The 13569-nt window shown below is 43.5% G+C and overlaps 1 protein-coding gene across 1 annotated transcript in view; it reads right to left on the bottom strand.

Annotated features, from left to right (window-relative positions):
• Positions 1-373: 373 nt before the first annotated feature.
• The window catches only part of LOC144501333 (double C2-like domain-containing protein beta), a 297483-nt gene continuing 284287 nt past the window's right edge, over positions 374-13569 (bottom strand). Inside the window, exons 7-9 of the mRNA XM_078224962.1 lie at positions 6996-7077; positions 2396-2492; positions 374-510 (exon numbers count right to left, since the gene is read on the bottom strand). Coding sequence (XP_078081088.1) covers positions 374-510; positions 2396-2492; positions 6996-7077 — 316 coding nt within the window. The remainder of the gene's footprint in view (positions 511-2395; positions 2493-6995; positions 7078-13569) is intronic.

Below are 13569 nucleotides of genomic sequence, written 5' to 3'. Positions count from 1 at the left end.
TTTTCACTTTTGTAGTAATAAAAATTAAACCTTCCCAAAACAGTAAATAATTTGCTTGGCCTGGGTGACTAAAAGTATCAATCGTTAAAAATGGATAATTCCTGGTGTTCCACCAGTTATAAAAAGTCATCCAAAGGTACAACTCTGATATTTATCACAAATGCATGTAAACATGTACATAAGCCAATATGTAAGCCACAAGATTACCAGGCAAAGTTAGGTATCCGTGAAGAGGCCTAGAGTGTGTTGGTTCTGAAACAAAAAGTGCAAAAGGCCCAACCTTTCTGCGGCGGTTGCTTCTGTCTGCTCTCGGAGAGAACCTCACTTGTCATGTGCTGAGTTGCAGAGCAGGATTCTCAATGGATGTCTGGCATCAATCACTGAGAATAGATCCTGGGAGTTCATTGGTCAGTGTGTGCCAGCGCTCAATTTTCTTGTCCTTGCTCTTCAGACAGTCAAACCAGTGCTTTAAACGTTCCCCTTTTGCATTAATTCCAAGCGTCACCCCACCTAAACAGAGCAATCGTCAGGGCGTTACTTATTTTCTACAAACTAGAAATTTAACCAATTCCCCTCTGCAAGTTTCCCTCACCATCCTGACTTAGAAATATATCGCCGTTCCTTCGCAGTCACTGGGTCAAATTCCTGGAATTCCCTCCCTCACAGCGTTGCGAGTCAACCCTTGGACTGCAGCGATTCAAGAAGGCAGTTCACCATCACCATCTCAAGGGCAACTAGGGATGGGCAATAAATGCTGGCCAGCCAGTGATGCCCATGTCTCATGACTGAATTAAAAAAAATACTGTTTGCTTTTCGCAAACAAAGGGAAAAATAGTCTAATTGATCAGAAGAGGTCAAAATGGAAAAATATACAGGAGTCCAAATCCGTATGATCATAATCTTCCAACAAAGTGAAATAATTCCATTCCTCATTTAAGAAATGGATATAAAGTGACACTGCAGTCCACAACAGTATATTCATTAAAATACATGTTTTAGATTATTTGTAGTTAATATTTTACATCAATATTTCAGAATGTTAAGAATGTAATTCCATCAGCATTGTCCAGTACCTCTACAGAACTGTTTACTGTTTATTAATTGCATTCAAGTGGTGGGCAGTAACTGAAAATTCACTTATGCTCCTATCAATAGGAACAGGTTGGAAATGTGGCTGTCGAGTTAGAATGGGCATGTTTATAAAGATCGGCTCCAGTTATATCCTTCACCACATGGATTCTTTGGAGTAGAATGAGTCACCTGCATATTACAAGGATATTACTAATAACTATAAATAGCAAGTATTTTTAACTTAGGAGACTAATTGTAGAACAAAGAACAAAGAACAATACAGCACAGGAACAGGCCCTTCGGCCCCCCAAGCCCGCGCCGCTCCCCGGTCCAGGATTGAATCCTGAATCCAGGATCCCCGCCCAATTTTCCAGCCTATCTACATACCAATATCCTATCCACCGAGCTGTCCCTCACAGCTACGATGCTTTGTTCATTACAACCTATTAACTTACCCCCACCCCCCCATTCCAGACCATGTGATCTCCAGGGAGAGGCGAAAACCCAGAGTGAAAAACCCCAGGGCCAATATGGGGAAAAAAAATCTGGGAAATTCCTCTCCGACCCCCTGAGGCGATCGAAACGAGTCCAGGAGATCACAATGGCCCCGATCGGAAAATGCTTCTTCTAGATCTAGATAGAAATCTAGGATGTTACCCAGCGGAACAACTACAAACTACATATGGACAACGCAGGAATTACAAGGATCTAAATCAATGGACTAATAGCACTGGACTCACAAATACAGCATTCAACTGCTTATGCAAATCCTTGTGCTCCCAAAGGGCGGAACAGTGGTTAGCACCACTGCTTCATGGACCTGGTTACAATTCCAGCCTTGGGTGACTGAGTTATTTATCAGTGTCGCAAGTAGATTTACATTAACACTGCAATGAAGTTACTTGCCGGAATTTTACCACCCTGCCCGCCACGGAATCGGAGCGGGCAAGGGGCGGACAATGGAAATATCTGTTGACCTTAGGTGGGATTTTACAGTTTCAGGACGAGTGAGGCTGTAAAACCCTGCCCACTGTGAAAATCCCCTGGTCGCCACACTCTGGCGCCTGTTTAGGTACACTGAGGGAGAATTTAGCATGGCCAATCCGCCTAACCAGCACGTCTTTCGGACTGTGGGAAGAAACCCACGCAGACACAGGGAGGATGTGCAGACTCCACACACACATTGACCCAAGCTAGGAACTGAACCCGAGTAGATGAGTTGAATGGAGAGTTGCCTCATTGAAATTACATTGGACATGAGCCTTCAACCCAACTTAGTATTTTAACAATCTTTATGCAAAAAGTACAAGTCAAATTCACTTACCAATGAAGTCATTTGATTTTCCAATATCATAATCCCAAACAGTTACTTCCAGAGTTTTTTTTGCCAAGTCAGCTTGCTTGATTTCATAGCAAAATTCCTGGATTAAAAAAAAAGATATGAGTTTCTAATCTTATGCTCATTATCCTGATTGAAATTCATGGTTACTTCCTCATTGTGACCACCTGGTTGATAACTGGGCTAAGCAGCTTATTCCTTCTGCATACAACCTGACCATTTTCATTCATATGGACTGAAAGTCAGGTGGAGGGCCCACCTGACCAAACATTGGCCAATTTAAAAATCGGGCCTGGAGTAATTTGTCGACTCGATCATAAAGCAAATGAATTTTTAATAATCCTTTAGCTTAAGCTTCTTTAAAATACAGAACAGATGTTCTGTGTATTTTCGCATTGATTTGTTGCAAGATAGAAGCATTCAAATTATCTGCTATCACTCCTGTGACATAATATTGGATCATTTTATCTGCAGTTTGCTACCTATAATTAATATACATTAAAGTGAAAGCAATTATAAAAACTTAAACAATTAAAAGCAAATATTGTGCAATGGACCATAAGACATAGGGGCAGAAATAGGCCACTCGGCCCATTGAGTCTGCTCTGCCATTCAATCATGGCTGATTTTATTTTCCTCATCCCCATTCTCCTACCTTTTCCCCATAACTCCTGATCCCCTTATAAATCAAGAACCTATCTATCTCTGTCTTAAAGACACTCAATGACCTGGTCTCCACAGCCTTCTGCGGCAAAGAGTTCCACTGATTCACCATTCACTGGCTGAAGAAATTCCTCCTCATCTTTGTTTTAAAGGATCGTCCCTTTAGCCTATGGTTTTGCACACTGGTTCTAGTTTTTCCTACGAGTGAAAACATCCTCTCCACATCCACTCTATCCAGGCCTCTCAGTATCCTGCAAGTTTCAATAAGATCCTCCCTCATCCTTCTAAACTCCGAGTACAGACCCAGAGTCCTCAACCGTTCCTCATACGACAAGCTCTTCATTCCAGGGATCATTCTTGTGAACCTCCTCCGGACCCTCGAAGGCCAGCACATCCTTCCTAAGAAATGGGGCCCAAAACTGCTCACAATACTCCAAATGGGGTCTGACCAGAGCCTTATACAGCCTCAGAAGTACATCCCTGCTCTTGTATTCTAGCCCTCCCAACATGAATGCTAACATTGCATTTGCCTTCCTAACTGCCGACTGCACCTGCACGTTAACCTTAAGAGAATCTTGAACAAGGACTCCCAAGTCCCTTTGTGTTTCTGATTCCCTAAGCATTTCCCCATTTAGAAAATAGTCTATGCCTCCATTCCTCTTTCCAAAGTGCATAACCTCACACTTTTCCACATTGTATTCCATTTGCCATTCAGTCTGCAACGGTGCAACCCTGATAGATATACTGATACAATGCACTTACCCTTTTCTACATAACTCAATGAAATTACAGCAAATTGATGCATACTTACTAACTTTTATCAACTTGGAGTATAAATGAGTTCTTTGAAACTAGAGGAAGGATCAAAAGGCACTTTTCCAAATTAGCCTCACTAACGTTCTGAAACTTCACCTGCTAATGCTCCAATGTGGTAATTAAAATCAAACTTCCATCTTGATTGAAAAAATAGTATCACCCTCTATTGTCTCCCTCTATAGTCCGTCTCTATTTTCTGAAGGTGGTGATCACAATGCTATTCAAAATCATATCTGTAACTATCAAAGAGTGAACAGGATCATAGGGTTCTAACAGTAAAATATAGTTTGGGATTTTCCAGTCCATCCCGCGGCCATTGGCAGGGGCAGGTGGCTGGAGAATTCCGGCCACAATGTCCTGGGACACAAATCAGCAAGTCGTAGAATCATAGAATCCCTACAGTGCAGAAGGAGACTGTTCGGCCCATTAAGCCTCTTCTGACAACAATCCCACCCAGGCCCCTATCCCCATAACCCCATTTACCCTGCTAATCCCCCTGACACTAAGGGGCAATTTAGCACGGCCAATCCACCTAACTCGCACGTCTTTGGCCTGCGGGAGGAAACTGGAGCACCCGGAGGAAAGCCACGCAGACAAGGGGAGAATGTCCACACAGACAGTCACCCGAGGCTGAAATTGAACCCAGGTCCCTGGCACAATGAGGCAGCAGTGCTAACCACTGTGCCACATTGCTGCCCCATTTGGAAAATAAATGCAAGGAGGGTATATGAAAACCCTTATTCACTTACTTTGAAAACTTTTGAGTCTTTAAGGTCCTCCTCCCTACGGGTTCAGCTGAGGTCTCCTTTACACCAGGTGTGCTGGGGATTTGGTGTCACGCTTTCTCACATTTAGAAAATGACAAGCTAACCTTTCCTGTCTCTCTTGCATCGGATGGTGAAACTCCCAACTGCTTCAAGCAGAAGGTTCTGCCAGCTTCTCCAGACCTGACTGGAAGATAGAGTGGGGTCCAGAAACAGACTGGAAAACCAGTAGAACTAATCTCCACTGCATTCCCCAACAATGGCCCAAGATGACAATTGGTCCCATTGTTGTGGCTGATTATAGGGAGACTTGCTCTACATTTACCACTGCTGCTATAACCAAGGACTATGCAAGGTTCGTGATAAAAATTACACAAAAGGACAGATGGAAATATTTACATAATTGCACTCTGCAATCTTGTTTGTTACTTCTCAAATTGTATTTCATCCAGTTTTGGTTCATTGTGACCATTCCCCTCCTTGATTGTTGCAAATTGTACATGGGTGCTATTCCACAAAGGCCTGTAGGACCCACCCCCCTTCCCAAGAGGCCATACATCAACTATTTAAACCCTGGCTGGTATCCCACATTCACTCAAATCGGGGAAAATAGCTAACGCAACTCTTTCATTCAAAAAGGGAGATTGAAAGCAGGAAACTACTGACCTATTAGCTTAATATAAGCCACAGGGAAAAATACTAAGGGTTATTATTAAAGATGTTGTAACAGGGCACTGAGATACATTAGTGGTAATCAGGCAGAGTCAACTTCGTTCAGCGAGAGGAGAAATCATGTTGAACTAAACACGCCGGTGCAGTGAGTCTGGCTTCAGAGCGCTCCGACTTTGCTGTGCAAGGGTGCCCCGATCTCTCAGTGCAGTGGGAGACTTCCTTCCACCAGCGGCATGTTCCCTACCACCTCTCCAACACTGATCTTCAGCATCGGGGCTCTCCCAATGGGACCCTTGATGTGCCCACCCATCACGATCCCTGACATGATCCACCCTTGTATGACACACCTCCCCCCCCCCCCTTCCCCCTGGGCATAGCTTCCCCCCCTCCATGTCATAGCCCCCACGGCACTGCCCCACTGAGGCATCTGGTGGGCACTGCTGAGCCATGCCCCCGACTACTCGGGGGCTTCCATGGCCTAAGAGACCCCTGGCGTGACCATCACGCCAGATCCCACTAATGATCCTCGTTGTTATTGCACTGCGTCTGAAGGCTGGTGAATTCCGTGCGCTGGGATTAGAACGGGCTGTGCATATTGAAATGTTGCTTTAAATATGCTAATTGCCCTTTCTGGGCACGATCCAATTAGGGGAAGGGGTTGGGAGACTCTCAAAATGTTTGGCGCTGGGTGCGTAACGGATTTTTAGGCCCACACGCTATTCTCCGGAATTAGTGTGATCTGCTAATGGCGTGGTGAGGTAGGAGAATCACCCCCAGAGAGTAGGCATAAATGATGACCTCCTATGACCAGTACCCTGGGTTCACAACTCCCTGCCCACCCCAGGACCCGACTATTAACTCCACCCTTTAAGCCACTCTTCCCCCCCTTCTCTGGTTGCAATGCCACCATCCCACCCTTCTCTCTGCTGCCCAGAACCCACCACTTTAACCCCAATAGCCTTCCTTCCCTGTCCAGCCTTCGAGATGCCAATGACACATACATCCAAATTGTGGCATTCTTAAAGTCAAAAGAAATATCTATGTACCTCAAAGTCGTTGATGAAGTGAAGCTCGCCAGGTGCACACCAGTCATGTACACTAACAGATCAGAAATGATCTTATTGAATGGCGGAGCAGGCTTGAGGGGCTGAAAGGCCTAATTCTGCAGCTATTTCGTATGTTTATTGGAGAACAAACCATTCTGATTATTTGCTGGGAGGGGCACTTCATTTGGAGGGGGAGTGATTCTGGCAAATTGGCCTTTTAATGAACATTCATGAGATGCAATTGCGATTCCCTGCATTGATCTGCCTTTAACCCACCATCAAACTTGGGAGAACAAAAATTCTAAACTGATTCCTCAATGACGGGAAAAAGAATTTTACAATCACTCTGAATTTTGTGACTCCGCCCACCATGGTTCCTGCTGCTAACTGATATTGAAAATTCCACCTGATGTTTTTTGTCTGTAAAATGTATTACCTCACTCAGCCTTTCACTAACATTCTGGACAGTTTCTGGGGAAGCATTGCACTTCTCATTCCAGTGTGACTGTGCTCCAATGCATTGTGTCACTGCCTTGCTGCTCTTGGAGTAGCTTTCTGGGAACTGCTTTCATAAAGTTAAACATACTATTATCTCAATTTATTTTTATAACAATGCCCTAATACCTCATTAAATTCTGGGTTAAGCGTTTTCTTTTTCACAGCTGTCTTATGCTTTGATTTCTTGTCCACATCTGGCTTCAAGTATCTGGAAAAAAAAACACGTTTAAAAAATAAGCAGTGGCCAAGTGTTGTTAAGTCCCATCATACTTGTCAAAGCTAAGCAGGAAAATTGTACTGATGTCTTGGCCAACATTCATCCCCAACTCTTACAAATAGATTAACTGGTCTCTCTTCCTTTTCTAATTCTCAATCTTTTCCCGTTGGACAAGCGAAACTCATTGATGGCCACAGGACAAGCAAAGTCTGCGCCGGGGTGGGGGAGTTGATCAGTGGGAGGCGGATGTGAAGGGACATATGGGGTTATGGGAATAAGGCCTGGGTAGGATTGTGGTCAGTGCAGCCTCGATGGGCCAAATGGCCTCCTCCTGACCTGGGTGCTGCTGATCCCATGAAGGTTGACTGCCTCAGTGGTAGTGGGAGGTTGGGGCCTGGAGGTGGCTAGCACTGATTGCCTTTGAGCTATGAGGACATTTAAGGGCCAACCGCATTGCTGTGGATCTGGAGTCACACATCAGTCGATTTCCTTCTCTAAAGACTTTTATTTGAATTCAAAGTTCACCATCCCCTGTGATGCTGGGATTTGAACTCTGGTCCCCAGAGCATGACCCTGGGTCACTGGACAACTAGTTTAGTTGACTGGACACTGTGTCACCACCTCCCCTGGGAACAATGCTTAACAATGGAACATTGCTATGGGGATTGGAGCCTCGTGGGGAAGATCAGCAGTGAAGTGTCTGCTCAAGGTGGGTAAGTGATACAGCCGAGATCCAGGAGGTAGGTGTAAAGGCCCTTGATGGAGCCTCCAGTTCTTTCAAGGCTCAGGAAACCTGTTCGACCAGAGTTGAAGCTGAAATACAGGGCTCACAACTTTATTTTCATAGTGGAAGTTCCAACTAGTTTCCGTGTAGTGGCTTTATCACTTACCCGCCTTTGAGCCTCAGTTAAAATCACAGGTGGATGGATGGAGTTGCTGAACAGACTTTTCAGACTTTAACCTCTACCCTACTCAAACCTACCTTCAGGTTAAGATTTTCCCCAAAATCTCTAAAACGTAGCTTCTGGAAAGGGAGATCCAGTCTCACCAACCTGGTTGAATACTTGAGTGACAACTGAACACTGCGATTTGCATGAGTTTTCGGACCATTATTCTTTACCACCTTTATTAATGATCTGGATGAAGGCATCAGATGAACTTTTATGAACTTGCAGACAGTTTATGGAAGTCCATGATAAAAAATTTGCAGACTATGGGAAAAAAGTAGGGGAGCGGGACTAGTTAGGTTCTGGTTACATTAGCTGACAAGGACATGCTGGGCCAAATTGTCTCCTCCATTGTAAGCGTTCTGTTTACGTTTATTTTATTTGTGTCACAAGTAGGCTTACATTAACACTGCAATAAAGTTACTGTGAAAATCCCCGAGTCCTCACACTCCGGCGCTTGTTCAGCTACACTGAGGGAGAATTCAGCATAGCCAATGCACCTAACCAGCGCGTCTTTTGGATTGTGGGAGGAAACTGGAGCACCTGGAGGAAACCCATGCAGACACTGGAGAACATGCAGACAGTGACCCAAGTCAGGAATCGAACCCGGGTCCCTGGTGCTGTGAGGCAGCAGTGCTTACCACTGTGCCAAAAAGATTTGCAAGGGTCCAAAGAGCTTAGATAGGATGGAGAATGGGCAGATGTTTAAACATAGATAGAGAAACAGTTGGGTAAAGATAATTCTAAGCATGTGTTCACTATGCAGAGTGTGCAAGGCAGCTGATGAGAGGAAGGCTCTGGCATTTATAGTGGAAAGGAGAATGGGGAATGATGTAAACCTGAGGTTCCCATTTACTCTTACCTGTTTGCACTTCTGTAAAAACCAATTCCACTCCTATTATTCTTTTCCTGTAGGTCAGGTCGTATTTCTAATAACCTGTCCAATTTTGATGCCCTCATATACAGCCGCTGGAAAAGACCGACAGCGCAATCATTGGATTCTTACCTAGTTTACTATGCTAGGTTTCGAGAAACCTTTGAAGACATTGCTTTTCTAGAGCCAAAGAGATTTGATCAAGGCCTTCCAAATAATGAAAGGATTAGACTTGGTCCACTTGGAGAGGCTATATATTCAAATCAGATCGTATGGAAGCGGGCTGGGAACAATAGTACAGAGCTGGGACAGATACTAAGATGGTCACACAGAGTCGTTGATTCTGGAGCATTTTGCCAGCATGCAACACTGAGTCCAGATTTGCTGTAAGCATTCATACAGTCTTTAATATCTGTGTATAGAAGATAAGTGGCTTCTTCAGGGGCGTGTCACAGTTACCACAATATCTCCAAACATGCCTGATTGCCTTTAGGAGTGGAAGACAAATTTCCTCAGTCTTTTTCCTAAACCTACCTTTTTCCTTTCTGCTCTCCCGGGAGTGTGTGAGGCTGCCTGGTTAGCTTGGGGTGCGGGTGTGCAGAAGTTACACCATGTCAAAAATGAAAGGGTATGCTCAATAGGCCAGCTGCTCTTTGCATGTCTCTCTTTTTCTTAGTCTTTCAATATGCTCCTCACCATTTCTGATTTTCACTGTCTTTTCCTTTATCTGGCTCAATTCTCTTTCTTCTTCTTTTCCAGATCACACTCTCTTTCCTTCCTGCTTCTTCCTCTCTGTTTCTTTTCCCATTAGTAGGAGCGACTAGGGCACAGCCTCAGAGTAAAAGGGTGGCCCTTTAGAATGAGATGAGGAAGAATTTCTTCAGCCAGAGGGTGGTGAATCTATGGAATTCATTGCCACAGAAGGCTGTGGAGACCAGGTCATTCAGTGAGTTTAAGACAGTGATAGATAGGTTCTTGTTTGGTAAGGGGATCAAAGATTACGGGGATAAGGTGGAGCAGATTTGATGGGACGAATGGCCTAATTCTGCTCCTATATCTTATGGATCCTTCCATTTTCTTCATCTCTCAATCGCACCTCCTAAGTCTGCTGTGGGTTAGATAGCCACCAGGACTGATAGCAGGCCAGGAAACCTTGGGACCGTTTATTGAGAAGACAGGGATTGCTACTAGCAGAAGGTCAAAGCAAGCAATGTGGGAAGGAGGTGCCCAGGATCACCACAGCAGCAGGGGGTAAAGATTTAAAGAAATCAAACATCCATGGATTAGGCTGGAGGGAAGAACTTGCCCTGGCTTGCACAAACTACAAACAATCAGAAAGACCAGCAATATTCAGGTTGATCTGATTTCTTATCAAAGGGTGCTCACCCAACATATTGCAAATCTGCACTTTAAAGTTGCAAACGCACTTTTTTAAAAAAAACAAAAAGCAACCGCAAATGGGTTATTATTTATGTCAGTATGGGTCTGACATTCCCATTCCCACAACAAACCCCGGGGGAAAAACAACCAAAGTTTTCATGAAAGTCAATGCTATTCGAATGAGTTTAAAAGAACATGCAACTTTTCAAAACGTGCTTTGTGAGAATGCCGTTTCATTAATGGCAACAACAAAAATCTGCAGGCAATCACGCTCACAGTGTGAGCAAAATTCAATAATCAAGCATTGAAGCGCGCGATTGTTGGGAGGAATTGTTTGAACACCAACTGGGGCTGAATCAATTTAACCAACACAGCAATGGAATAAAGTGAGCACTTTTTTGACGGGGAGTAGGAAAGGACAACCGATATGTAAAGAAAGCGGGAGGTCTGGGGAAAGAAAAGACTCTTGACATAAAAATACACAAAGATACAACACAAATAATATCAAAAAGGAGCAGCAAAGGAGCCGAATTTTTAAATGGACTGTTGTAGCGGCACTGGAGGCAGGGGGTGGGAGGCCTGAAAATGTTCCGATGCTGTGACACATCCCACTTGTGTGTGGTTATGGAGGAGCTGGATTTATGGCGAGAATGGTTACCTGCCTAACCATGGTGGGTAATCAACTCATTCCTTTAATTATGGGCGCTCTGTCGATGCCACCCGGATTTTCAAACTGCTACTGTGTCAGGAGGCCATCCATGAAACTGTGGCAGCCTCCCAGCGGCAGGGTTTGTAGACATTGGGGCCGTAGGCTGCAATCTATTTGGAAGCCACCATGGCAGGGCTCATTAACGTGGGGGAGCTTCCCCCGATCTCTGAACACCCCCAACCCTTCTGGCCACCTTAATGACCCGAGTTGTGGCCTGTAACTGGGAATGGAGTCACCCTCGTGCCACCCTACATACCTCAGCAGCTCCCACATCTGACAGCAAGGCTGCCAAACTTTGATTGCTGGAGGCCTTCTCTTGGTGCTCCACACCCAGGGACTTGTCCATAGTCTTTGATTACCTGGGGCTCCTGCAGGTTGCCACTTAGTTGGTTCTCTCCTTTAAAATCACCCTCTAGGTGCTGCTGTTGGCACTAGTAAGTTCCAGACTCGCATTTCATCCCAATGGCAGGATTGGGACCCCCCCCGAAATGAAAATTCAGCTCATAGAGATAGTAATGCAAGATTCATGCAATAAACCATGTTGGTTGAGAATAAAGTTGGCACGGATGTAACAACTATAATACAAATTACACTTTACATGCCTTGATGGGAGGGAAAACAAGTTTTGGGTGAAATCAATCTGTTTTAATCCCCATTACTCTTAATTTTAAAAGACAACATTCTAAATAGAACAAACTTCAACATTCTAAAAAAAAAAGTCAATTTTCCCAATCTGTCAATGTTAACAGATCCTCTACAACATGTGTTGGAATCCGTCTTCAGTCGTGGAGAAGACAGGTCTAGTAATATATGGAATCTTCTAGAATAATGCTCAGTTTTTGTCTGTCCAGGAAATTATAATTGGTCCGTTTAAGGGGTGTATCTGTTGGTGGGTTTATTTGGTGAGTAGTGCCTGGTGCAGACGGAAGGATATGGGGTGCGTGGAGGATTCGAACACATGACACATGATGGTGGCAGCAATGGCAGGGTTGGTGTAGAGAAAAAGCACAGTTAAGAGGACCCTGGCTGGAGTGATTGTTTCCATGTGGGATTGGATTAATGGGAGGGATGAGGATGCAAATAGAATGAAATAGATGACACAGGAGGGACGGATGAGGTGCTGGAATTGGTTAAGTGTGGCAAAATGGCAGTTTGATAGAAATTATGCAAAAGATATTCTTTACGCTAAAAATGACAATTGGTAAGATTGGAATAAAAGTGTCAGATGAATTTTTTTTTAAATCAGCATTAATTTATAGATGAAGACGACATCTATATCCTCCAGAGTCTCAACACAGTGCCAGGAAGCAGAGATAGCTTCAAGTAACCAATATTTGTATTTTTGGATATTAGAAATAAGATATAGATTTAAGTGAGTTTAATTTAATGTGTCCGAGTAAGAAAGAGTTTAAACTCTCTTTAGATTCATGTTAAACAAAGGTGTTTACATGTATGGGAGTTTTGGCTTCATTTTAAATGTGTCTCTTGTGCTTAGAGAGTTTATGATGTGAAAAGTAAACATGAGCTTGGAGAAGGATTGAGCTGTTGCTTAGCAAACAGGGACCACTTTTTTAAGTTAGGGAGCCTTTTTGAGTTCAGTTTTAATTGGACCCATAGCAGCGAAGGAACAGCTCTCTCAGCTCAGCCAGAAGAAGAAAATGAACATGAAAGCAAGGAACGGCTGACTATAGAAACAAGGCAATGAAGAAAACAGTTCCAGGAAGATTGAAGTAAAAAGGAAAACAGGAACTGGAATTTGAGCAGGGAACTGTTCAGTGAAGCTAAAGGCAGACCTGGCAAGGGCAAACTGGGTAAAGTTGGCGAGAGAAAAGCCAGATATCTGAAGCAATCGTAAAGTTGGTGTCCTTATCTTTAGTCTGTGGAGCAATAATATTCTACTTTTGAGTACCTGAGAGATTGGGTGGAAGCTTGAATGCAAATGGTTATTCAAGACAAAGGAATACTGAAAGGAGAGTTGGAAATCTTGGAAACAGATCCTTGCTGAAAACAGCTGAGGGAAAGCATTGTTTGAAAGGTATTTCTAAGACATTTCTTTTCAGGTAAGCATTTGGAAACACTTGTGATAATCATCTGGGAGGTTTTGAGGAAAAATCCACAGAAGTTCAATCGGGGTGACATTTACCACTTGGTTCAGAGTGGGGTCTATTTGACCACAGATAGCCTATTGATTTACAGGAACTGTGCATTCAATAAGAACATAAGATATACTTTGCGATCTGTGCATTCTTAAAATCAGTGTATCTTTGTGAAGATAAATGGGAGTGAAGGAGTATTGTATTATAGTCAAATTGTTCATGTTTAATAAATGTTTTTTGTTGTTAAAAATTAATTGGCAATCCTGTGACTCTTTTATCCATGTTCTCTAAGTGGAACACCTAAATGGGGTGCTAAGATTTTTTTAAACCAGCAGATATTAAGGCACTGACAGAACTAGCAGCATTCCATTAAATGACATTTAAAATAAACTTATGAGCTGACAAGAAGATATTTACACATATAAGATGCAGTAACTGATTCAAACAAGCGATTATGATTGTAAAACAAAAATGATA

This window comes from Mustelus asterias, chromosome 12, assembly GCF_964213995.1.
Source record: "Mustelus asterias chromosome 12, sMusAst1.hap1.1, whole genome shotgun sequence".
NCBI classification, from domain to species: domain Eukaryota; kingdom Metazoa; phylum Chordata; class Chondrichthyes; order Carcharhiniformes; family Triakidae; genus Mustelus; species Mustelus asterias.
This window is presented reverse-complemented; position numbering and strand designations above follow the sequence as displayed.